Source organism: Plectropomus leopardus, chromosome 5, assembly GCF_026936395.1.
Source record: "Plectropomus leopardus strain MGB_pleo_1.0 chromosome 5, ASM2693639v1, whole genome shotgun sequence".
Lineage (NCBI taxonomy): Eukaryota > Metazoa > Chordata > Actinopteri > Perciformes > Serranidae > Plectropomus > Plectropomus leopardus.
This window is the reverse complement of record NC_142180.1, coordinates 34,370,176-34,396,045: the sequence shown is the minus strand read 5'-3', so window position 1 is coordinate 34,396,045 and position 25,870 is coordinate 34,370,176. Positions and strand designations below refer to the sequence as shown.

The 25,870-nt window shown below is 38.6% G+C and overlaps 1 protein-coding gene across 1 annotated transcript in view; it reads right to left on the bottom strand.

Annotated features, from left to right (window-relative positions):
- Window positions 1-9,699: 9,699 nt before the first annotated feature.
- oca2 (oculocutaneous albinism II) overlaps window positions 9,700-25,870 on the bottom strand; it is a 69,948-nt gene continuing 53,777 nt past the window's right edge. Inside the window, exon 24 of the mRNA XM_088078046.1 lies at window positions 9,700-12,501. Within this exon, the coding sequence (XP_087934172.1) occupies window positions 12,414-12,501 (88 nt within the window). The 3' untranslated portion in view covers window positions 9,700-12,413. The remainder of the gene's footprint in view (window positions 12,502-25,870) is intronic.

The window sequence follows — 25,870 nt, the reverse complement described above, 5'->3', positions numbered from 1 at the left end:
AATCACATATACTACACTTCCAAGACATGCCATAGCATAGAAAGTTGCAAAAAGGCCCCAAAAGACCATAATTTGGCAAGTCAAAAAACTGACCGAAAAAGCAAGGCTATAGTATGGCAAAAATGTCAAAAAATGACATGTCCCAAAAACAGCTGAAAACCACATTAAATCACATAAAGTAGCCCTCAAAGACACACCATAGCATAGAAAGTTTCGAAAAAGACCCCAAATCACCAGAATCTGGCATGTTGAAAAAATGACCAAAAAAGCAAGGCTATAGTATGGTAAAAATGTCAAAAAATGACATGTCCCAAAAACAGCTGAAAACCACATTAAACCACATAAAATAGCCATCCAAGACTTGCCATAGTATAGAAAGTCGCAACAAAGCCCAAAAACACAGTTATTTGGGATGTCGAAAAAATGACAGAAAAAGCAAGGCTATAGTATGGCAAAAATGTCAAAAAATCACATGTCCCAAAAACAACTGAAAACCACATTTAAATACATAAAATAGCCGTCAAAGACACACCATAGCATATGAAGTTGCAATAATGCCCCAAAACACAAAAATTTGGGATGTCGAAAAAAATGACCAAAAAAGCAAGGCTATAGTATGGCAAAAATGTCAAAAAATGACATGTCCCAAAAACAGCTGAAAACCACATTAAACCACATAAAATAGCCCTCAAAGACACACCATAGCATAGAAAGTTTCGAAAAAGACCCCAAATCACCAGAATCTGGCATGTTGAAAAAATGACCGAAAAAGCAAGGCTATAGTATGGCAAAAATGTTGAAAAATGACATGTCCCAAAAACGGCTGGAAATCACATTAAATCACATATACTACACTTCCAAGACATGCCATAGCATAGAAAGTTGCGAAAAGGCCCCAAAAGACCAAAATTTGGGATGTCGAAAAAATGACCGAAAGAGCAAGGCTATAGTATGGCAAAAATGTCAAAAAATGACATGTCCCAAAAACAGCTGGAAATCACATTAAACCTCATAAAATAGCCATCCAAGACACGCCATAGCATAGAAAGTTGCTAAAGGGGCCGAAAACACCAAAATTTGGGATGTCGAAAAAAAATGACCGAAAGAGCAAGGCTATAGTATGGCAAAAATGTCAAAAAATGACATGTCCCAAAAACAGCTGGAAATCACATTAAACCACATAAAATAGCCATCCAAGACACGCCATAGCATAGAAAGTTGCTAAAGGGGCCGAAAACACCAAAATTTGGGATGTCGAAAAAAAATGACCGAAAGAGCAAGGCTATAGTATGGCAAAAATGTCAAAAAATGACATGTCCCAAAAACAGCTGGAAATCACATTAAACCACATAAAATAGCCATCCAAGACACGCCATAGCATAGAAAGTTGCAACAAAGCCCAAAAACACTGTTATTTGGGATGTCGAAAAAATGACCGAAAAAGCAAGGCTATAGTATGGCAAAAATGTTGAAAAATGACATGTCCCAAAGATGGATGGAAAACACATTAAATCACATATACTACAATTCCAAGACATGCCATAGCATAGAAATTTGTGAAAAGGCCCCAAAATACCATAATTTGGCAAGTCAAATAAATGACCGAAAAAGCAAGGCTATAGTATGGCAAAAATGTCAAAAAATGACATGTCCCAAAAACAGCTGAGTTCACAGTCAGAAACACAACTATCATAGAAGCAATCTGAACTCACAACCTTCAGACTTTGAACCATTTGTCTATCAGCTGAGCTAACAGGAAACAGATTAGTTCAGCTTTTCTCTCAAGGATAATTGTTTCCCCTCATCTTCTTGTGCTAAATTACCCAGCTAGCAATTTTCTGTCAAATTTTCAATCTAACCGACCGACATGCAGAGGCATCGATCCTCTGATACAAATTGGAATATTTCACAAATTGTGTAAATACAGTTTTAAATTGTTAAACAAAACAAAAAAAAAACGTTATTTTTACTAAGCATAATAGCAGATATAGGGGAGGGTTAGCTTAGCATGGGCGAATAAAAGAAGCTAATCTGTGATGTTTTTGTTACACCTGTGACTGTATCTCCATCAGATAGTTTGAATGACCACAAACAACAAAGTTTGGCCGAAACAGTTCAAAGTTAAACCATGCGCGGATCATGACTTCGACACACACACTCCATTTCATCATGCACACAAAGCCAAGATAAGGAATCCAATTAAGTCGATGCTGCGCGGTGTTATTTCCCATTTCTGCAATCACCTCCTACATGTCTATAAACAATGAGCCATTGAAAGTGTAATACATTTTTGTCATACATATGCAAATGCCCTATTATTAGGGGATGGAACGGTAACAAGGCGAGTGAGTTTTGATCAGCTTTAATCACAACTGCGGTTCAACCAGGAAGAGACACTGCAGCTTTTGCTCTGTGAAACCTCTTGTCTGGTGGTTTGAAAAGAAAATAATAGGCCTCCTGTTTGAATGGTTGGTGCTGTGACAGATAATGATCACAAGAATCGGAGCGCTGCTCAGGCGGCATCGGGAGTGTGAAGACTCGTGCCGTAGAGGTCTGAGAGTTTGCAGATTTGAGCTTCGCCAGGTGATTTGTGTGATTACTTCTTCCCGTCTGGTTAAACTTGCTAATCAGTGAAAGCGGCGGCTTTAACATTTGGATGGAAAAAATACCCGCAGTGTCTTGACCCTCCATGGCACGGCTTCACACTGTGCCCAATCACTGCACCCAGCGGTCGCTCAGAAATCCCCAACGTCTACCAACCAAGTTTTAACATTTAGGGATCTAATCACATTATGTATGCGATATGTTAAAAAAAGATATGCTACAGTTGTTGATTTTAGATGGAGCAACACTACAGAACAGGACAGAGCCTCTACCTTTACACATTTATGAGAAAAAACGGCCAAAAAACGGCCAAACCAATCACCAGAATAAATCTTGGCATTGTACTTTTCTGCAAACTATGGATGTGTAACATTTGTGCACTTTTACTTGGTACTTGATTATGGTTGGAAAAAGATCATGTTTTGGCTTATAATACCAGCAGAATTGCTGCTGGAAATGCAGCTACGTGGCGCTAAAACAAAATTCGGGTTTGGTGGCAGAGACGCCACTAGAAACATTGCTCTGTTGCTAAAAACACCCACATTTGGTGACACAGTTGCACTGAAAATGCTGTAATGTGTCGCTATACAAACCCCGGTTTTGTTACACAAATGCTGCCGGAAATGCAGTGACGTGTCACAGAAAACACACAGGTTTTGTGGGACAGTCGTGCTGAAAGTGCCGTGCGGTGTCATGGAAAGACATGCAGGTTTGTTGGCACAAACAGCTGGAAACGCTGCAAAAAGATATCAAAAAACACACAGGTTTTGTGGCACAAATGCAGCTAGAAATACTGTGCAGTCTTTTTAATGAACAACTGGCTTTCGTGCTTGTTAATCTCTAACAGTGGTCTGCAGCGTGGCAGCCGTCTCACCGAGGTGTCCACCTTCCCCTCCACCTCTCGATGACAATGTCAGCTCATAAATATGTAATCACAACTATCTTTCGTTGGAAACATTAATATACGTGTGAAACCTACAAAATGTAACGTATCTGTGGTTTGCAGGAACTTATACAACACCAACATTTCTTCTGACACCTTGACTGAAATGTCAGTCGGTTCCATTAAAGCCTTTTTAATGAATGAGAAGAAAGTGGTGTAAGGCTTGATTCTCAAAAGGTCACGGCCGTGATTTTAGATGTTTGGGGTTTTTTTTAAAGGAACTACAGATTCCACGTATTGTCACAATGGACCACCATCTCAAAATACACCATAAACTGTGGATCAGTATCTTAACCCTCCGTTAACTTCACTATGCAAATTAACTTGTTCAAAATACAAGTATTCAGTCACAGCAAACAACTGCACATTTCATTACTCATTATGGAGAATTTTGAAAGTTCGGGTTCAGAAATGCTTTGTCACCTGCCGAAAAGTTTTACATTCATGAACATTCAAACTCACATGAACAAACATGGACGTTTGAATAGGATACTACTTGCTCAAGGCTAATTGTGTGCATATATGTCATAATTGATTATTCCTTTGGTGTTTTAGTCAATCACTTAATATTCTAAAAGTATAACAAATAAAGAGGAAAGCACATCATAAGTAACGAGAGCCGATAGTTACATAATCTCACTGTGAAATCCTTCCATTTCACAAATCTACTTAAACATTTTATTACTATCAAACGGATGAGTTCGCTTGTCTCTATGTGGAAATAATCAGTGGAACTCAAATGTAATTTAGCCACATTGTTCAGATGAGCTTGTTGTACACCTGCAATCTGCTATTTTCAAAGCGCATTGAACAAAATTCAAAATCTCAACAGGCTTTGTCGATGACATTGACTGCCTTTTCACAGCAGCCTGCAGGATTATGCCCTCCAACCACACTAGCAGCTGCACAGAGCGTGGGCTTGTCATTGTGCTAGAAATCATGTTTCTTTTTACAAAACCGTTGAGAGCATAAAAACTATCCGTAACTAAGTAACACAAACACTGCAAGTCGGTTTTCAGTCAGCCTCAGAGGAAACTAGAAGCCTTGTGACAAATGCTATTCTCATTTTGTAGAGAAAACCTGTTAATCTATCCTCCGACTTTGGAGCTTTTACACACAAATACAACAATACACCGCAACACTTTTTGCAACAAGTTAGAAATATCCTTTCTCAGCTTTACTAAAATAAAAAGCTCTCTACATGTAATGTGTTGGACCTGCAAAGAATATAACAAATGTATCACGGCTGGTGCTGTGCAACCACAGTCTGTACAGCAGCATCATGAATCACTCTGCAGCTTTGCTCAGCACAACATGATGCATCTGTGAAAGCTCTGCCTTCTAAGAATAGCTTTAAAGTTCACTATTATCCATGCACTGCAGAATTTAGTTATGTATTTGTTCTCTCCCATACTTTGTTTCAACTCTAAAGTTCATGTTCTTCAGTTGTTGGATACTGTAAAATGTTTTTCACAGTTTTTTCAATTACAACCTTTTAATCATTTGTAAATGTTAATCTAACAACAACACTTCCCATAAAAGACTTCTTCCATATTTAATAATGCGCTGTGTAATTTCCCCTCTCGGACTAATTAAAAAGGAAGACCTTCGATGAGGTCAGTTCTTGTTGTTAGGGCGATCAAAGACGGAAATGTTTATTTCCGTCCATATCGCATTACTTTGTCTTGTAACAAGAGGATCGGGCTTTTTAAAAATAGCCTTTAAAGTGAATCCTCTTAAGCTGCCTCACTCCACTTCTTAATTACAGAGGGCAGAACACATTTAATCCCTTCTTGATGAATAAGAGCATTAGCCGAGGATAGAGGAGAATGAATTCTCATTGAACCGGTGTAATTAATTAGTTCATCACATGAACAACAGTGTCACAAGTAACCAACTGTTTGGCAAGAAACACACAATATTGTTCGGCCTATTTACCTGCATGACGAGTTCTCGCTTCATTATCTGCATATTTTCTATCAATCAACTTCTGAAATCTCATCTGGTGCATTACAAGAGGCAAAAGAGATAAACGGGAAATGATTATGATGTGGACATTTATATGTCAGTAAAGTGCAGATACATGAAGTACTTTTCAAATCATCTGTTATGTAAAAATCTGAAAATCTGTCTTGCAGTTAATCATTTTTGATCTCAATCCTCAGGTAGATAGAAAAACAAAGTAATAATACTTTGTTACATTACATACTTCAGGTTCTTACGGATTTTGCAAAAGCGCCTATGCACTTCCATGTGTGTGGAACTTTCTGCAGAAAGACATAAAATTGCAGACATTGGCTTCTCGAGGCTGTTTCAAAGCACCGCTGCAGGACTTTTCTATTTATTTAACTATATTGTTTTATTGTTTACTTATAGCATCTGTTACCATATTTTTTATTTTGTGTTCTTTTGTGTTTTATATTGTTTGTTTAAAGTTGTATATTTGAAATTTTGTACTTTTGTTCCATGTTGTGTGTCTTTAACTTTGGTTGCTTCCTGTTAGCCAGGACATTCCTGAAAAGGGGATTTTAAATCGCAAGAGGTTTTTCTGGTTAAATAAAGGGTAAATGAAATTAAAAAAAAAAAAAAATTTTTTGAAAAAGTATCTGTACTTTAAAAAGTACTTTTTTTTTTTAACTTTTACTCCACTACATTTCCAAAATAAAATGTATACTTTTACTACATAACACATCCCCTATACATTTCAGCTACTTACGACAAAATATGTTTGTATGTTAGTGGGGCTACAATTGTTGTCAAATATTTGGGACACTAGTTGCACTTTTAAATAAACCATTCACACTTAGGAGAGTTTGTTTTTTTTGTAGCAGGAAAGGTAATGGTGCAACAAATAACAACGGCTTTATTATTATTAAGTGTATTTAAGCGTATTTGCATCTTCATTTTGACTTCGCATGTCATAAAACTGCAGTGTGAAGTGGAAGATTTGGTGTGTCAAAAACAACAGAATGCAATAAAGTGCAAAAAAAAAATCATGAAATACGTAAAGCAGTGACTTAAACAACACTTCCACTGAAGAAACAAAAATATCTGATCTGTGTGCAGCGATGAGGACACTGTGACCTGTGACACACAGTTTTCCAATTTTTATAGGTTTGACCTTTTTAATGAAGTCATCTCATTCTGCCCGATTCTCCTGCGATGCGACTTCATGTCACAATGGTGACAAAACGTTCTGGTGCTATTTACAATTTTGCAAATGGGCTGGCTTGTGTGTGTGTGTGTGTGTGTGTGTGTGTGTGTGTGTGTGTGTTGTTGTGTCATGTCATGGCGACATCGCAGGTTCAAACCTCCGACTCTGTGATGACTTTCAGTTCTGTGGTTAAATTGCTCTCACTATTAATACACATCACATCAGCAATGAAAAGTTCCTCGTGTGGCCTCAAAGCCTCGAATATTCCTGTGATTACTTGAAAAAACTCGGTCATTGTTATTGATTTGAGTCTTTGTTGATTCCTGGAAACAATGACTGAATATTCAGTGGACTGTCTTCAGGGAGGCGTCGGGGTCAGCGACCACAATGAATATTCTCCTAACTCTCACCGAGGAAGGCCGAAGCCAGCACCAGATAAGTGGCTCACAGAGCGGCTGGATTAGCTCCAGCTCCGACAAAATGTCAGCAGTTATGCAAAAGAGCAAAGCAAACAAGACGAAAACTGTTCTGGAGCCATCTCATTTGTTTTTTACAGGCTAGAGAACAAAGACAGACAATAACAATGGCCAAAATAACAAGCCTCTGCAGAGGTAACACAAATCAAGCATATCATCAAATTTAAGAATTTCTCTCGTTAGTCTTGTTATTATTTTCACATTATTGAGAGAAATTCTTGGTAATAAGTTGAGGTACTCTAAGTCTAATAAGGAAAAGCTGATGCCACCCAAAGATCAAACAGCCAGCAGTTCAAGCCCATAATTGCAGCCGTGTCGATATAAAAAGCACCCACTTTTTTTTTTTTTGCTGCACTATCCCAGGAAAAAAAGCAAAAAAAATAAAAATAAAAAATATATATTTTTGTCCACAGTGGTAAAACAGTGACAGGTTGCTAAAACAAATTCAGTTTTGGAGCCAAGGTGACATTTACCGTCCCTTCCAAAGCCACCTCATATACAAGCTCGCCGTAAAAACACTGATGTAACATGTATGAAACTTACAAATGTGACTTTCAGTAGTATCCACAATTTAGTGTTTGAATCATCTATAGAGGGGAAAATCCAAAATGTTAGTTTGTATAACATGAAGACATTAAAAAAAATCATTGTGGGAAAGATTTCCAGCCTTTATACCAAATTTGAACGTATGGTTTCTGAGTCGCAGCTCATTTTACTGCAGAAGAACAAAAACTAAGAGTTTAAGCCTCCAGCCATTAATGACTCTAACTCCTGGAGCACATTAAATACATTAATGATGTATAACGATGTCGAGTTCTCTGAGGGTGGAAGTGGCTTTAACAAATTAGCTGCTAATTAATGCTGTGATCCAGAGGACGGCTCTGTAACGGCAACAAAGTGGACAACACAAACAGCTTCCCTGCACACTTGGAGCTGTCCTGATCCCCTGGGAGTAAAGTTTCAACGTGAACCAGCAGTCGTACAGGAGCTATACATCGATCTGTGTGGTTTGGGCTTTAGTTGCTTGGAGCTTGGCTCATTAAAAGGAACAGGAGAGTCACTTTTTCTCTCAGTCGCTGCCAATAAACAGAGAATGAGTGGAGCTGTGGATGTGGCAGCAGAACAACAGCAACTTCAGAGGAAACGCTGAAGTACCAGAAAGCTTTTTACATGAAAGGGGAACTCCACTCTGCTGCTGCAGATACTGCAACATCATTGAGAGCAATTGTTGTCATTTAGCTTTGAGTGTCCGCTGACATCCGAGTCCTCTGCATTTAGTGATATTCAGCATTTTTAAGATGTTGCACACTTCCAAAGCTCGAGTGGGAAAGTGTAGGTGGACAGAGTAATTATGATACTGTCAGCGAAGAACAGTAAAAAGATAAGGGGATAGAAATTATCCCCAGAGAGAAGAAAAAAAAAACTATAGCAATGTGTACTGCTTTCTAATAAAGGAACCGCTTAGAGAGAGTTTATGCATTGTAACTAATGCAGGAATAAACAGCTTTGCCTGAGGGAAAAATGACGGGAGGCAGCAGCTCTATACGTGTTTCTAGGATTTTCTGACATTTTCAGGATTTAGGACATTTAAAGGATTTTAGAACATTTCTAGATTTTAGGACATTTTGAGAATTTGGGGATTTTTGTAGGATTTTAGGACATTTCTAAGATTTTCGGGTGTTTCTAGGATTTTCAGACAGTTCCAAGATTTTAGGAAACTTTCTAGGATTTTAGGATGTTTCTGGGATTTTGGAACTTTTCCAAGATTTTTGGGCACTTTCTAGGATTTTAGGACATTTTCAGGATTTAGGACACTTTTAGGATTTTAGAACATTTCTAGATTTTAGGATGTTTCAAGGATTTGGAGATTTTTCTAGGATTTTTTAGGACAATTTTCTAATTTTGGGACATTTCTAGAATTTTCGGCTGTTTCTAGGGTTTTCGGACATTTCTAGGACTTTAGGGACAATTCTAGATTTTAGGATGTTTACGGGGTTTTAGGACACTGTTAGCATTTTGGAACATTTCTAGATTTTAGGACGTTTTGAGGATTTGGGGATTTTTGTAGGATTTTAGGACATTTCTATGATTTTAGAACATTTCTTAGATTTTCGGGTGTTTCTAAGATTTTCAGACAGTTCCAAGATTTTAGGAAACTTTCTAGGATTTTAGGATGTTTCTGGGATTTTGGAACTTTTCCAGGATTTTAGGACATTAATGGGATTTTAGGATGTTTCAAGGATTTTAGGGCACTAGAGGCTTAGCTAGGACCTCTGTCAGGGGGCTGCGGGGATCTTCCACAGACTTTTTTTTAACAGCTTTTGATGTTGTTTTGTGCATTTTTCTGAGATACTTGACCTCTTTGGCTCGGGGCAGTAACTCAGTCCCGACCGCGAGGGGGTCTATCAGCTGTTTTCCAGAAAACAACCATGGTCTCGGACTTGGAAGTACCGACCCTCGTTCTGGCCACTTCACACTAATCTTCAAATAAATAAAGCACAACAAACTGAAACTGAGCCGAATTAAAAGCATAAACATTGCAACCTTTATTGTTGGTGTTGATCTCTGTCTGAATATTCGGAGACATAAAGGTTGTTCGGGTCGTCGGCTGTACAATAAATACAGGTGATAGTTTCAACTGAACAAGCTAAGAAGAAGCTGTCTGTTCCATGTGAGAGTATTTACATGATTATACATTTTTCTACATTAAATATGGTTAACTGAACTAAATCATTGAGTTTACATGAGATAAGTGTACATAGTACAATAGATAGCATACAATGTTTAGTTAACAGTCTACATCTGTTTTATTCAATCATCCTGCTACTCTCCAGTTTGATCGATGCTCTATTTGTTTGTCAGATTCATTTGTTGAGATTTGGGCATCTGACAAAACAATTAGACATTAACTGTTATAAAATCCCTTTCACTGGGTATTGTGGTTCCTTTAAAATATTAACGTATGTTTGGTAAACCCTGGGTGAAACGTTTGCCTACAAGAAAGTGATCGGTGTCCTAAATGTCTCTAAAAGCAAATCAGCGTCATACAATTAATACAAACAGTAGTCTTTGCTTTTTGTAAACAGACCACATAGATTTATAAAAGAATGAACAATCTGACACCATAGGCCACAGCTGGAATCACTTGCACCAGTTATACCCATTGAGGCAGTAGCACCATGCACAGCATTATGAACTGGGACCATTTTCTCCAGTTGTTCTGTGTTCATCCATTGGATCAATTCTGATGAGGACAAACAGTTCAAGTTTTTGACAAAGTTGGTAAAACTCAGTGGACCAATTGTCAAGAACTTACGCACCATAAGGCGGGTTTCCATTAACCCTCAAACTGCGCAAATTGAACTTGTGAATATAACTAGAAACACGCCAATATTTAAAAAACTATGCATGAATGAGGTGGTTTTCATGCAATATGAAAAAGCCATATTTTGCAAAACTGCATTGGAAACACTTTTTTGGCTTTTATAGGTCACATGATGCTATGGTTATGTGGCAGTAGGAACTGGCTCCCTCATGATACAGTAGACACTACAAGAGCTGTTATTGCATCACATAACTCTTCAAAAGTTGAACAGATCATCTGGAAGTTTTGAATCAACAATTCCTCTGTGAAATTGTGGACTATCACCTCCCAGAAATCCATCATACATGGCCGTGTCCACATATAAGGGGCTTGTCTTTCCATTATCACTCGTGTGAAACGCCTACGTTGCCTTCTGTCAGAAATAATGGCAGCTAGTGCGATGGCTGCGATAGAAATGTTATTGCAAAAGAAGTCGGATAACATCATTCAATGGTAATGTAGTAATCTCACAATTGTGTTTTATTGGCATTGCAAATATAATATACGGCTATTAATATATTGCTTAAGTTTTGCGCAAATCTGTAATGGAAACCCGCCTATAGTCATATTGTTGGATGTTAGGCCTTGTCCACAGGTACATGGGTATTTTATAAAATATAGCTCTTCCTATGTGTTTTGGCCTATTCGCCACTCCCAACTGTAAAACTCCTGATGTTCAGAAACTGCATGTTTTTCCATGTTTGTGTGTGGACAGGGAAAACAGATTTTGGCTTGTAATGTCAGAGTGAGCGCCATTATCTCCTTTGTAAAGCGTCATAAATGAGGCACATTTCGTACAACAGCTGACACGGCTAAAAAAAAGTGCCGGTTCTAAACAGTGACTGTATGAATAATAGATGTAGCTACCATTACATCACTCACTGGTTTTTGGACTGCTGTTTTGAAGCCTCGACTTTGGCCTTTCAGCCCATTACTATCCTGGTTTTTGGGGGGGCAGAAGTGACCATATTTGGACGAAAGGTTGGAGCTCTGGAGGAGTGAGAGGTGGATCTAACTTACAGCCTGTCACTCAAGCAGCTTCGCCCTTAAATATGCAGAACTTTGGGACTTAATAAAATATAAATGGGTGAGTTTTAAAAAATGTACCCCAAGTATAGTTATTGAGGATGTTAACATTAGCTATAGAGACCAAAACTGTGTTTTGTCCCAGGCTGTAAACATGTTTATTTCTGCTGTAATGTTGGGCATTTTAACATGGAGGTCTATGAAAGTCTGGTTTGGAGCCTTAAGTGGCCAATAGAGGAACTGCATCTTTTGCTCTGGCTTTATTTCTCAGGCTCAAGGTCGCCACTTGGTTCTGACCTCCCTAACAGGACTTTTTAGATAATTATGTGTGTGATAACTTTTTCACTTTCCACTATATTGACAAAGAAAGGCTTCAAAATGCACAACAGCAGTCATTGCTACAGAAGTAGTAAATAGATTTTCTCCAGCTTCTGATTGGCTAACATCATTTTCTTTGCGTGACTTTGGGATAAAGGTTATATTGTTTGATTGAGATGCTCTAGACAGCACTTCAAATGCATTTCTGCATTTCTGCACATCGGGACCAAGATTTTTTTATACCAATATCTGTGGACAGGATATTTTTATTTTTGAGAACAAAGGAGGGGAAAACACCCATTTTTAAAAACACCTGTGTAAGCGTGGCCTTGGTTTTAGATTCAAGTTTTAGTCAAAGCTCCTGTAATTGTGGTCCCTGCTGCTCTGCACTTTAGTCAAAGACATTTTCCAAAATATGGCTGCCGTGCTTTATATAGTGCCCGTAAACTGATCAATCAATCAGATTACTTATCACATTTTAGTGAGCTGAATGCTTTAAAGAGTGGTCACACATACAGTCTCTTTGGCTCACATATTCCATCCCAGTCCGATGTGGGTCGCCAGCAGGTAGCACATGCCGATCATGCACGTCATTATCATCATGGGGAATCCTAACCTGCAGGAAGCAAGAAAAAACACTGAATTAGCATTTTATTCTTGATGAAATAATAAATTCAACTTTAATGTTGGTCACCAGTTATGTACAGAGAATTAATCTGGTCAAACAGAGAGGATTTGAGGGATTACTGCAAAACCAATAATGGTGCAAATCATGAATAAAGAAGCACAAGTGGTTATATATTTACATTGTCCAGGGCCAGACAGAAGCTCATAGTCCCAAGATGATGAATCCTAAAGCTAACACTTCTGCGGTAAAGCTTGTGCAGAGCTCCTGCAAAGACGCACCACCTGAAAAATGGCTAAACGCCAGGCATCGAAGACATCGCAGACATCGCAGACATCACAGACATCACAGACATCGCAGACATCGCAGACAATACAGACATCGCAGACATCGCAGACATTACAGACATCACAGACATCGCAGACATCACAGACATCGCAGACATCACGGACATCACAGACATCGCAGACATCACAGACATCGCAGACATCGCAGACATCACAGACATCACAGACATCGCAGACATCACAGAAGTCTGATTGGATATCAGAACCAGAAAGTAGGATTTCCTCACAAGCACATTAAATCCATTATAACAAAACATGAACTAGTCTGAAACAAAAGGCTGGGGGGGTACGTTAGAGGATATAAAAGGTGACATATTATCCTACTTTTCAAGAATAAAAAAAGTAATCAAAATTCCAAGAAGATCTCCAAAAATCTGGTAACTTTGTAAGAGTGTGTCTGAAAATAGACATTTCTGAGAGACAAATTCCTAAAAACTGAAGATAAAAAAAAAAGGTAGCACAAAGCAGCAGCATTACAACAGGGAAGGAGATCCCGTTTTTTTTAATATATTGCTGTCCTGGCCTTTCAAAATATCAAATAAATCAAAAACCTCAAAACTCGAACATCAAACACGTTTCATGAGAACACACTGATTTTCCAAATCTGGGTTCAAAGGAGAGAAAGGCTGCTTGTTCTGGTTGTGGCTGACGCAAGCTTCCAGCTGTCTCTGGAACCCTTCATCTGGTCTTACCATGAAAAGTTATAAAAAATTCATCATATCATATGTCATGTGTGATCTTAGATTTTTGTTTAAAAAACCTTCAAAATGGCTGATAAGTTTCTGAAAAATTCCCCCCAGACTTCCGGGACGGTTTAGTCACAAAATGCTTATCTTGGAAACTGTCCCCTAACCCAGTGCTAAACAGCGGATTACGGCCCTGCCGTGCTTTATTCCTGCAGACACTTGAATCCAACCATGTTGAGATGAACCAGAGTGAAAAACACGTCTGCATTCATTGCTGCCGGCGTTATGATGCAATGCAGGCTTTTACATACAGCACATACACAGGAGTAATAAAACACACAGTATAAATAATATAAAGTGTTTACAGTAAAGGATGCTGTACCTACTGTAACTGTGTTGAGTGTCATGCTTTCATGAACAATCTCAAAAAAATCATCACACCTCTTAACAGGCCAAAAACACACATTTAGCTGCCTGAAGCAACTTGTTCATGAATAAATGTTTGAAAATGCGGCAGGTACTTCACAACCTGGTGTGACGGCTTTCATCTATTTCGGTGTATTATACAACATAATAAAGTAGCTATTCAGACTGTGATAAAAGTGAGTATTTCCTCTTATCCTCTAATTTTTTCCATTGGATAACTTGTTAACGGCACTTCAGAATAAAAAAGTGGACCAGCACTCAATGTTGAATCAATTAGCCGTCCCTGCATGGCTGACCTGGCATTTATAAACAGGTGTCTTTATGGCGTTTTTAGAAGCTAATTTTCTAGTGTGAGGTCAAGAGACGGGAGCAAATTACAGAGAGTGGGAAATAAATGGTCATTTTAGAGAACACCTTGAAGAGACCTATCGACTCATTTCAAACGTTCAATGAAGCTTCTGAAAAGTTCAATCTTTTTAATTTTCTCCTTGTCTGCTTCCTTTTTAATGAACTAATTTTATTGCTTTTCTTTGTTTCAGACCTGTGCATGTTAACATACATGTAAACATGTCAAAGACACATCAGCCTGCCGATGAAGGTTTTTTCTTCCTCACGACAGGCCTAAAAAGTTGTTAAAACAGGTTTGCATATTATTTGCCAGATAAAATCACAAAATATTTGACATAAGATCTAAAAAGTGCACATACACAACTGAAGTGGGGCACCTAACAGACCAAAGTTTGCCGTGAGGACACTGAGATACTGTCTGGCATTTTTAAAGGCCAGCCCTGTTCTCGTAATAATCACTGAAATCCAGTTAGCTTCATGACGCAGAAGCAATGATCGCTGCCATCAGAGCAGCAGCAGCCATGTAAATCTGTAAGTACGCTACAGGCCAGACTGCTTTCCAAGTTTGTCATTCCACAATTAGTATCATGAATTTACAATGCGCCCTTAGATGACTCCAGATCTGCAGATGGTTTGTCATTTGGGCGCCTACCATGTCCTATATGGACACATGGCTCAAACCAAGGCCAGAGATTTGTTTGCCCCCAATCTTTGACACAGATCCTGCTTGGATAAAAGAAAAAGAAAGTGCATGCATTTGTTTCTCAAAGCAGGAGAGAAGTAATTAAAACAAAAACAAAAACCCACAACAATTAAAGAAACTCTTATCATTAAAATACCATTCAGAGCAGATGTTGCTTACTAGTGTAATGGTGCAGCGTGAGCAGAGAGGCTGAGTCCATAATAGACTCAATAAATAAGTCAGGACCAAATAAACCAGAAAATAAGCATGAACCTACTGCTGTCATATCTCACAGCGATGATGCTTCACATTACTGTTTATTAACTGTGCTAATCTTTTCTATTAAAATTAATGACAAAGTGATAACAGCGAGTTATTTCCAATGCAGGGCCGATTATTATGATGATGACGCATGATAACAATCCGGTGAGGGTAATGGGCTGTTTGTTCGGCTGGCATCAAACACGACTTTATATTCTATTTGATCTAAGTGTGGTTTTACCAACGGACTGACTTTTGTTTTTTCTGTTCGAAAAACCCATTACAATAACTACTGTGGTGCACTCTCGGGTCACTCAGGCCCTCGCAGACAATTATGTGAAATGGCAGGGTTAAGTGTGTAGGCTTGATTTTCAGAGAGATGCTAAAGGTTACATGTCTCTTAGCTGTATGTTTTTTCCAGATCTTAAGGCTGGAGATGACTCTTCAGCAAGCACTGATTTTCAGTATTTGATGGGCAGTGAGTCATAGTCGTGACTTTTCTTAGACTGACTTGCCTTTTATGGAACGAAAACAAATATGCAGAATACAGTTGAGGTGGGAATGTAATTCATGAGCCACTATGGTGGCTTAATGTTCACTCTCAGATCAAAAATACATATTTTTCCTTTTATCTTTAGGGCTGTTTACCAGTCTGGATTGTTTGATGTGAGTTGCCGAGTGTTGGCGATGTCATCCGTAGAGACGTCTGTCTTCTCTCCAGTGTAATAGAACTAGATGGCGCTCGGCTTGTGGTGCTCACAGCGCCTAAAAAGTGTTTGAAAAACTCAACAGCAGTGTCTCTTTCCAAAAATCATGACCCACTTTCTCAAGATAATACTTCTCGTGAGCTGTAAGACCTTGTTATGAGCAGTTTCATCAAGGAACTATTTTCTTTCCATACCATACCAATCATATCACCCTGCAGAAGGAAGTGTGCATCTACTCATGGACAAGAGGTTCGTGCTCAACAAGATGTAAACATAAATGGCGTCCTCCTCGGCTGCAGTGGTGCGAGGTGAGCTAGCTGCAGTTGCACGCTTCCTTCTGCGCAGTGATACAGTTGGCTGGTGTAGTTCGGTAGAAAGAAAATAGTACCTACATGAAACTGTGCTCAAGAAGATCTGTGGATTATTGTGGGTAACCAGCTCATGATTTCTGTAAAAAGAGACTTTTCTGTTCAGTTTTTAATTTTTTTTTTTTGGCGCTTCGATCACCACAAGCCGAGTTCCATCTTGTTCTATTATAATGGAGAAAAGGCGGACATCTCTACGGCCGATATCTCCAACACTCATTCACATTCAACTCACACCAACACAATCTAGATTTTAAACAGCGCTACAGGTAAGAGGACAATTACGTATTTCTGATTTTGGAGTGAACTGTCCTGGTAAGACCGATGAAGACAACAGAAATATTTTTACTAGCTGGACAGAAAAATGGACAAAAGAAAGAGCCAATATGAAATGTACAGAATCAGAGTCTATACCCAGAAGTGTGAACTAAAATCAAACTAGAGTCACAAATTGAATGACATTATATTAAAAATGTAGCTTATTTGATTTTTAATTGAGCATCAGTAGAAACCACAAAATTACAACAAAGAGATATTTTAGACTTGTGGTAAAGTTCGCTGCTTGTTGCTGTTACTGAAAAAAGTTAGGTGCAAACTGATCTACAAACAAATTAGGACAAGTGAAAAAAAAAGTTTGTAAAAATTAAAGAAAATTAAAGAGCACCTCCAGAGAACATGATGTACCAAACTTCAAATAGGTCTGGGTGTTAAAGTCACTGACATTGAGTGTGGTCAAATTTTGAGCTTTAATTAAAGATCCCCAATGTGGCCAATTAAAGCTGCATTTTTGACAGCTGGAAAAAGTTAAATGTTGGACGGTCTAATGTCTCACGGAAAAAGGGGAGTTAAGGCACTTTATATATTGCTCTTATTAACAAGGAATCACTGTTATCCTTTGTTTTGTTATATCAAAAATAAACCAAATAAGACATGTCTTGTGAAATATCCATAATACAGACACAGAAACATGCAGGGAAAATCCTCTAAATACAGATAATACAGAAAACAGTCGACAGCAAAAGGGCTGAAATCGTTTGAAAAGCTATTCATGTGCATTTTGTGTTTCCTTAGCAATAGTTTAAAAGAGTTGGCAGCTACTGGTCTATTTTATCTGCTCTCTTATATATGTTCCTCTGAATCACAAGTTATTTCAAAGCTGCAGATGACCTTTGAGAATTTGCCATATAACAAGTCTTCCCCACTGGAGCAGCTGAGAAAAGCATACAGGAAGTCCACAAGACGCCAAATTAAAGAATAAATGTTCAAAGTGTGTATGCGCATATCTGATAATTTTGTGTCAGTGTATTACTCTTTATTGCCACAACGATTTCTTCATTCAGATGAATAAAATTATGCAGTTTCCATTGAATATGCATGTGGAAATGTCAAATTAGTACTTGAACTACGGATTAATGAGGCTAGTCAAGCACTTAGGCTCATTAATAATGATTTCAAAACGGCGTGGTGGTGCATTTAAATTGTAATAGAGTCAAACTTTTAGAGTAGCCAACTGAGCTGAGTTGCAAAGGTCAGGGTGATTATCATTTTTATTTACACATCAAAGGTTTAACAGGGTGTGAATAATGAGGAAAACCTCAGAGAGGGATGTTCGGCTGAAATAACGGGGGGGGAGGTGGAACGTGTCGGCCGGCGTAACAGAGATTTGTCACGATCTGCCTTTTGAAATGTGTTTCTGAGAACCTGACCTTTAACTTCCTGTAGTTTAAGAGGTCTGTCCCATTCATCACAACACCTCCTCTTTTTTTCGGAGGAAAATGGCCTTAGCTCCCTGTTAACATTTGTCAGTTTACCATTTGCAATTAACTCCACGTTTCCACACTTACGGTAATTCTAGTGATACCACAGTGATAGTGTTTGAATGAGAATAACTTAACCAGCCTGTTCTCATTCCCAAACAGTCAGCCCGTTTACGTGCACAGGTTAGTGGAGCGACAGTTAATACTCCATTAGGCCGTTTAATTGGACTAGTGTCCTCGTCCCGGTATACAAGCACTGGGGGAGAATCGATTTATTGACCGAAGTGTGTCCGACTCCGCCACAGCAGGTGGAGATATGCCCCCTTTAGCTAGTTGCAATAAACCTATATTATTTATACAGTCTGTGATATAGACAAAGTTACAATCGTAACTGTTTACGTGAGAGCCCTACTGATTTATCGTTCAACCGATATTATTGGCCGATATAAGCCTTCACAGACATATTGGAGCATATCAGCATTGGTGTATATTTTTTCCGATTTGCGCCGATAAGAAAACTTTTTTTACAGACCATTTAATGCAGAAAACGATGCTTGAGTGGTTTGGAAATGGTCAGCAATTGACTGATACTGAACAGTACTGATGTTAATTTAGCTATTTATTTTATTGTATTTATTCGTTATTTAAAGAGCAGCAAAGACTGATGATGAACACATACAGTACTGATGTTTATTTATTTTTTGAAACTTTATTTTATTTAGTTTTTCAACAAAAACAAAACATAAGACAGACAGTGTCATCACAGGCGTAGTTTATTTTATTTTTATTTATTCTTTATTTTTGTTTGTATGTAATGTTAAATAAGTAAATTGTGAAATAAAAGTTGTTTGTTTAAGAAAGCAGCCTTCTGAATACTTTTGCATAGTCATATTGCTTTAAAATCAGTGAGCAATCCACATAGAAATTATCTATTTTCATTTCAGCTCAAAAATTCACTATATCGGTCGCCATATCGGTAATCAGTGAATTTTTCCACACTAAAATCAGTGAAGTAATATATATATAGGTAATTTACAATGAAACTGTTTCAGTGGTAGCACGGCAAACTCTCACTAACTACTAACAGAGAAATACAAAAGCAACTTCACATTTCCAGCCAGCAACTTTTGTCTGCTAAAAAGAAGACTGTCACATACAGATTTTATCAGCTGGACGTGCTAGCCAAGTTTTTTAAAACTGTAAGTGCCATTGAAGGCTGACCAAAAATAGACTCACAAGAATGAGAGAAATTACCTGTACTTTGAAAATCAAATACTGTATTCCCACTTGGTGGGAAGCCGAGCTGTTTTCTTCAGTAGCAATCAGCGCCAATAAGTGGGCAACTGGGAATTAAACTGCTCTTCACTCTGCTGGTTTCTTTCTGACAGCGTGTGACCCACAGTCATAGCAGTTACACACTGATTATTAGACCTTTTATGCTAAGTGGTGAAAGAAAACTTCAGAGCACTAAAGGACACCACTCAACCTCAGGCTACAGAATGAGTGCTATAAAACACACTCAGAGCCGGATAGTGGCGGTGTAGATGGAGGGTCAGGGTTTGAATATTGATCTGAAACAGACAAATACAGCTCTATACTGTGCTACCTATGTTTCTACTAGTGGCATATATAGATATAGATATATATATCAACCCTTAACCCTTTGAAACATTGGCAAATTGACTTACCTTTTTTCAAAAATATGGGAGGAAGGCATTGAGCAACTTAAGAAAAATTATCAAAAAAATAAGTAAAAAGTACAAGAAAATTATCTGACAATGAGCAAAAAACAAACAAACAAAATCCAAGCAAATAATAACAAAAATGTGAAAGTAAATAAATAAAAAATAAAAAAAAGACAATAAAATGAACTGAAAATAAAAGCTTAAAAATTATAATAATTTTCTAAAGGCATTTAAAATATCTAATTATGTTCATTATAAATATATGGTTCTTGGAATTATTTTGTTTTACCTAGCTTTTTAAAAGAACAATTTCCTAAATACACAATTTTCTTATAAATTGTGGGACATTTCCGGCAGAGTGTTTTTATAAGAAATCAACTTCAAGGGTTTGAATACCTGTGAATGGCATCTGAATGCAACAGAGGGAAAGTGATGCCGATCCAGGTTTCAAAGGGTTAAACAGCTCATTAACATGAGACCACTGTGATATTTATCTTTGTTGAATGAATGTCCAACAAAGATGGATGAACTAAGAAATCTCTGAACTGCTACCATAATCTGACGAGCTGAGGTCACCTCCACACCAGTGAATCTCTTTCTGCTGAGCGTTACCCATTTTCCCGTCGCAGGCACGGCACGACGGGACGGAGGGCAGATGAAAAAGTTGCAACAATACGACGCAGAGAGAAACAAGGTTCACCTTGTCTAAAAACTCCCGTCGTGCCTCGTGATCGCACACGTTGATTTAATTGTATGTGATGGGAGCTCTTTGAAAGTCCTGATGCAATCTCAAAGACTTTCTTTAGATAAACTCGAGGGACGCGCTCGTCTGACTGCGGAGGCTGTGTGCTTGACACAGGACGGCACAACTCCCTGTAACAATGCTTGACCTGATCTATTCAGTGAGCAGTGTGACTTGCAAAACGCTCAGACGTGCAGAGTTTCAGCTGCAGGATGGTACAGAAAATATCCTCTGAGCCTCCCTGATTACAGTGCATGTTAGATTTCTTGTTAAAGAAATATTTTGCCGAATTTTGGCCAACTTTGATGCAACAATGTGGGTCATATGTGTAGATAAACTGTGGTAAACTTCCCTCCATCTAACCAATACCTAAATATTCCTCCTCCCCCCATGGCAGAGCACCTCCTAATGAAGTAAATGACGTCATTTACGTCATTTGGTGGTGTTTTATTCGCTCGTTTTTTGGAAGGTGACCTTGAGTGTCCTGAAAGGCGTCCATACATACTGTAAAATGTAACATTATTATTATTTTACTGGCTGTCAAGGCTGTTGCTCAAACTACAGACTGTATTTCCACATTTTCAAATTGCCCACCACCATGGACACAAAGAGTGTAGAAACAGATCGAGACACACGCCCCTCTTTCTCTCTCTGAAATCAGTTTCCAATTCTGATAAAACGGTAAAACTAGGCAGTGCTGATCGAATATAAATCAGGATTATGTCACTGCACTGTCTATTTCTTGCCTAAAATGTTTTCAGGAACACAGCTTAGCGCCCTATTTAGCTGTAAAAAACAGAATTTGTGAACAGGAAGTCCGGAGTCTGAAAAATCCTGACAATAAAACTAAATTTAAATTGATTAAATACAAACCAAGATTCTGAGTTGTCAGAAACATGTTTTAGCTTCCTATTAAATTGTTATAAGAGATAATTTGTTAAGAGATTGTTTGTTTGTTGTCAGCCGTCATTTTGGCGAACTGTGACTTTGCAGAGGAGGCCTGACCCCCAGGTTGGGAACCACTGGATTAAACTGCTTACCCATAACTTTATAACAGCCTGTTATGTAAGCCCAAGTTTTACAGTTTTTATGTTTTGTTCTGTTGTATTTTCTATATGAATCTCTTTACATTTATTTATTGGATTTCACTTCATCGTAATTGTATGTCATGTAGTTTATCCTCATGGTGTTCCTAAAGTAATTTTATGAAATTACTTCTTCCTAACTAGATCAGCCATCACTGTGAAAATGTCAACTTCTTAACTATAACAGCATCTGTTTTTCCACACAGAGCATGCGGGCACTCTAATGGCTCCCACCCTGTCGAGCTGAGCTGTGTACTATGCAGTACATATAGAGTGGGTGCTCCTGCCATGCTCCCCAGGTTAATGGCTTGAGGAGAGGAGGATGATCAGGGCCTGGGGGCCTTAAGGGAGCAACAGGGACCGTACAAACTAACTGCTGAGCTACTGAGGGCCACTAATTTTCCTTTGTGATGGTCTATCAAAAATGCACCCGTGCCTCTGTGGGCTCATCTGGGCTGAATTTAACCACCTGATGCAGCAGTAGTCAGTCGCAGCTGCCTGGAGTCGCAGACAGACTTCTCTCCCCCGTACCTGTCTCTCTGAACAGCTGTGACCCCTGCCACAGACAGCCAATTACAGGCAGTGCTTCAGCCGAGAGCAATGCTTCTATCCAATAACTGTAAACACAGCTACAGTGGGAGAGATGTGGAGCTGACAGGCTGCAACTGTTCTTATCCATTTCAGTGAAATCCCCATGCAGATGGACAATCCGCAGTCTTTTCAGTGCAATAACAAATATTAACAGTGCCATAACTAACCGTGGTGACATTTTCCACCAATGTAATTACTCGTTTTTACTGGAACAGAGCGAGAAGAAGATAGTAAATTGACGGCTGGGTAATTTGTGTATCTGTTTTTCTTTACAACACCCCAAAGGTGGCCAGATGTCTTTTTTTTTTTTCCAACACTGGCCACAATCTCACTCCCCGTCCTCTGCCCCTTTATCTGCACCATGAAAGACTGGTAGCTAATATCATGGCAATTAGGCTTTGACGGTATGCAATATGTCATATCTCCATACCTTACTAAAATTTCAACGTAGTATATGTGTACATTCCAGTATTAAATACAACAATAAATACACAACAGCAGCCCACAAAATGTTAAGAAATGTAATATTCTCACACCTATTTTCCGTATTAAACAGAGGAATACAAATGCGAATTCAACTTTCTCTCAGTCACGGAGGATTGATGAGGCTTGATTATCTTGTTAACCCTTCTTAAAACACACTTCATTCAAACTCAACAGAACCAAAATGACATTAACTCTAATCGTCTTGATTACTTTTGCTAGTAATCTAGTTAGTAAGGCCACTGTTCCAACAATCACCAAATCAGGTTTGTTCAAAATAAATCCTTAATTCACCAAATTAGATGTAAAAAACATGTCATTATTTCCCATGGGGTCTCTCGTGTTGCTGGCCACCAGCTGTTCACAGTCCTGTAACTTCCTCTCCACCACTAGGTATCACTATGTCTCTCAATTCAACTGCCTGTTCCACCAGTAGAGACTAATAAGCTCTGGTGGTGCATGCTGTGCACTATATATACAATGAGTTAGATATATATATATATATAGAAAGAAGAGCACCTGTATTCATGGTGGTATTGAAAAACATACCTTTGGGATTCCTAAATACCTTGGTATACTGTTTTAGATTCATGCGTATACAAATGATGAAACCTTTGAGAGATTTACTTAAACATCCAGGAAAACATCCAGGAAAATATCAGTTTTCAAAATGATCTGTATATGTGTACATTGTCCAATAAAGGGTGGGTGTGTGGACATTACACACTGTCAGAACGGCCACTAAATACTGCCTTAAACTATAAGTGTCAGTGTAGATGTGTGGATGTAGGGCTGGGCGATATAGAAAAAAGTCTTATCACAATCAATTTTTCATATCCGTTGATATCGATACATATCATGATAAACATCAAAAGTATTCTACTAAAATTCAAAGAGGTCCGGTTATTAAAATTTCCTCCCAGCAAAGGTCCAAATCTCAAACCTAAAATCAATATCATGATTAACTAAAAATTTTATTCCGATTAATGAATGATTATTTTGCTTTTTTTTTTGTTTTTTTTGCCCTCATAGTTCACAGACAGTTTCATTTGACCATGGTTTGTTGGAGCGTAATAAACATATGATTTATTATTATTTATTAAACTTTCCAGCATTACATATGAATTAAAAGCTCCATCTTAAACAAACTTCAGGTCAATTTAAGCACATTGTGCTGATAATAGGTCAGCCTCTCCTGACTGTAGGACCCTGACTTCAACTTCTGTCAAACTTCTGTGCTATTAATCATTTTACTCTGGAAAAAACAACTAGCTGCCAACAGCCTGCCAACATTCCCAGTCAGAGAAGGGGTGAAAATAAAGTAATGTGCCTGTGGCCCCAGGCCCCCAAAACATTACATCTGCTCCTGGTAACAATAATGAGAGCTCAGCAGGAGCGACTGGTTGAGACACGGAGCGATGCGTCGTGGTGTTTCTTAATAATTCCATCCAAAGTCTGATTAAACCTGAAACTAAGACAAAGTCGTCTGTAGAGTCTAAAGAAGTCACTCTCCACCTCTGCAAATGTGTCTGTTTCAGACACTTTGGTGCTTTGAGGAGAAGCTGCGCTCTGTTTGTCTGTCTCACTGTGCTGCTGTCGGACCATCAGCTGTTTGATGATGAATGAAATGCTGTGGCTGTCAAACAGCTGTTCTTGAGTCAAAGTCGCTCTCTGCATTTGGTTCGCCACGGCCCTAGTCTTATTATCACTGGCTGTTCATGTTGCCTGTCAAAACATGGCCCAAATGCGTTCTATCGACATACTATCGACCAAGTTTCATATTTCAGGTCAAGGAAAATAGGAAGGAAAAGTTATATCGCGATTGATATCGTTATCGTTTTATTGCCCAGCCCTATGTGGATGCATGTCGGCCCAGCTGTGAAACAATGTTGTCGATGCATAAAACACGTGTTATACATAGTTCTATTTCAGTCATTGATTCAAATAAAATCATTAACAGAACTGGGAACAGGGAATGGTCTCGCTCTCTTTTCATCAGTACATATGAAACAGTTGGTAGTTTCATTAATCAAATAACATGCTATTACCAGCAATTGCATATCGAGCCTCATCAGACTCGTATTCATCCGTCTTTCAACATAACTGACCACTTTCACTTCTCCAGCAAGCAAACTGCAAAGTGTGTCTGGCTGTTAAGTCACTGGAATGAAAATTATTAGCGAGCAGGTGGCAACTTGGGAAGCAGCGTACTTACCACCCTGCTTGAGATATAATAACATTTTTCACCATTCAATAGGTTTCTTCTTTCTTTTTTTGTACATACCAAAGAGTTCTCAAATCAAGCTGAATGTTTCACTCCGTATCAATGCAATCAGTCACACAGTCTTTTTTTTTTTTTTTTACAGCGAGCAGATTCTGCACAGCTTTGAGGTTTTCCACACTCACCGTATTAAATACTGGAGAGGATAGAAACTAAAGCCGCTGCCCAAACCAGATGATACTAACTCACGCACGCACAAGAGTGCACCTGCTGTATACATACCAAGCAAGCTCAGGTGGTCACCCTTAGAAATAAACTGGTCCTGCGTAGATGAAGACACTAAAGGTGCCGAGAGGTCGAGCACCCCCGTAAAAAAGAGCAGCTTCTGCTTCATCATACACATTTCAGTTACAAGTCAATCACCAGAATAAATGTTGCACGTTTCTGCAAACCATCTTATGATGTAGCGGATACGTTGAGACAAATGTTGGTGAAAACGTGATGCTCAAATAAAAAACACCAACAATAGGTGGAAAAAAGGTGACAGGTTGCTAAAAAACACCCACGTTCAGTGCCTCAAATGCTGTTAGAAAAGGTGCTAGAGGTGGCGTAAAAATATCCAGGTTTGCTGGCCCATGTACCAGCGGAAATGCTGCGACTCTGTTAAAAAACACCCACATTTGGTGAAAAAAGCAGCGCACGGAGTGCTAAAAAATAACCGTGTCCATTCGCCCCATTTGAAACACTGTTATTCTCTGTTTTTGAAAAAACACCATGTTTGGTAGAAAATCAGCAACAACTTGATTAAAAAACACCCAGGTTCATTGGCCCAAATACTGGTAAAAACATTGTGATTTTATGTTGAAAAACACCCACATTCGGTGGAAAAGCGGCAACGGGATGCTAAAAAAACAAACAAAAAAAAAGCATGTTACTGTATGTGGCCCAATGAGCAGCGGACGGGGTTTTTTGGC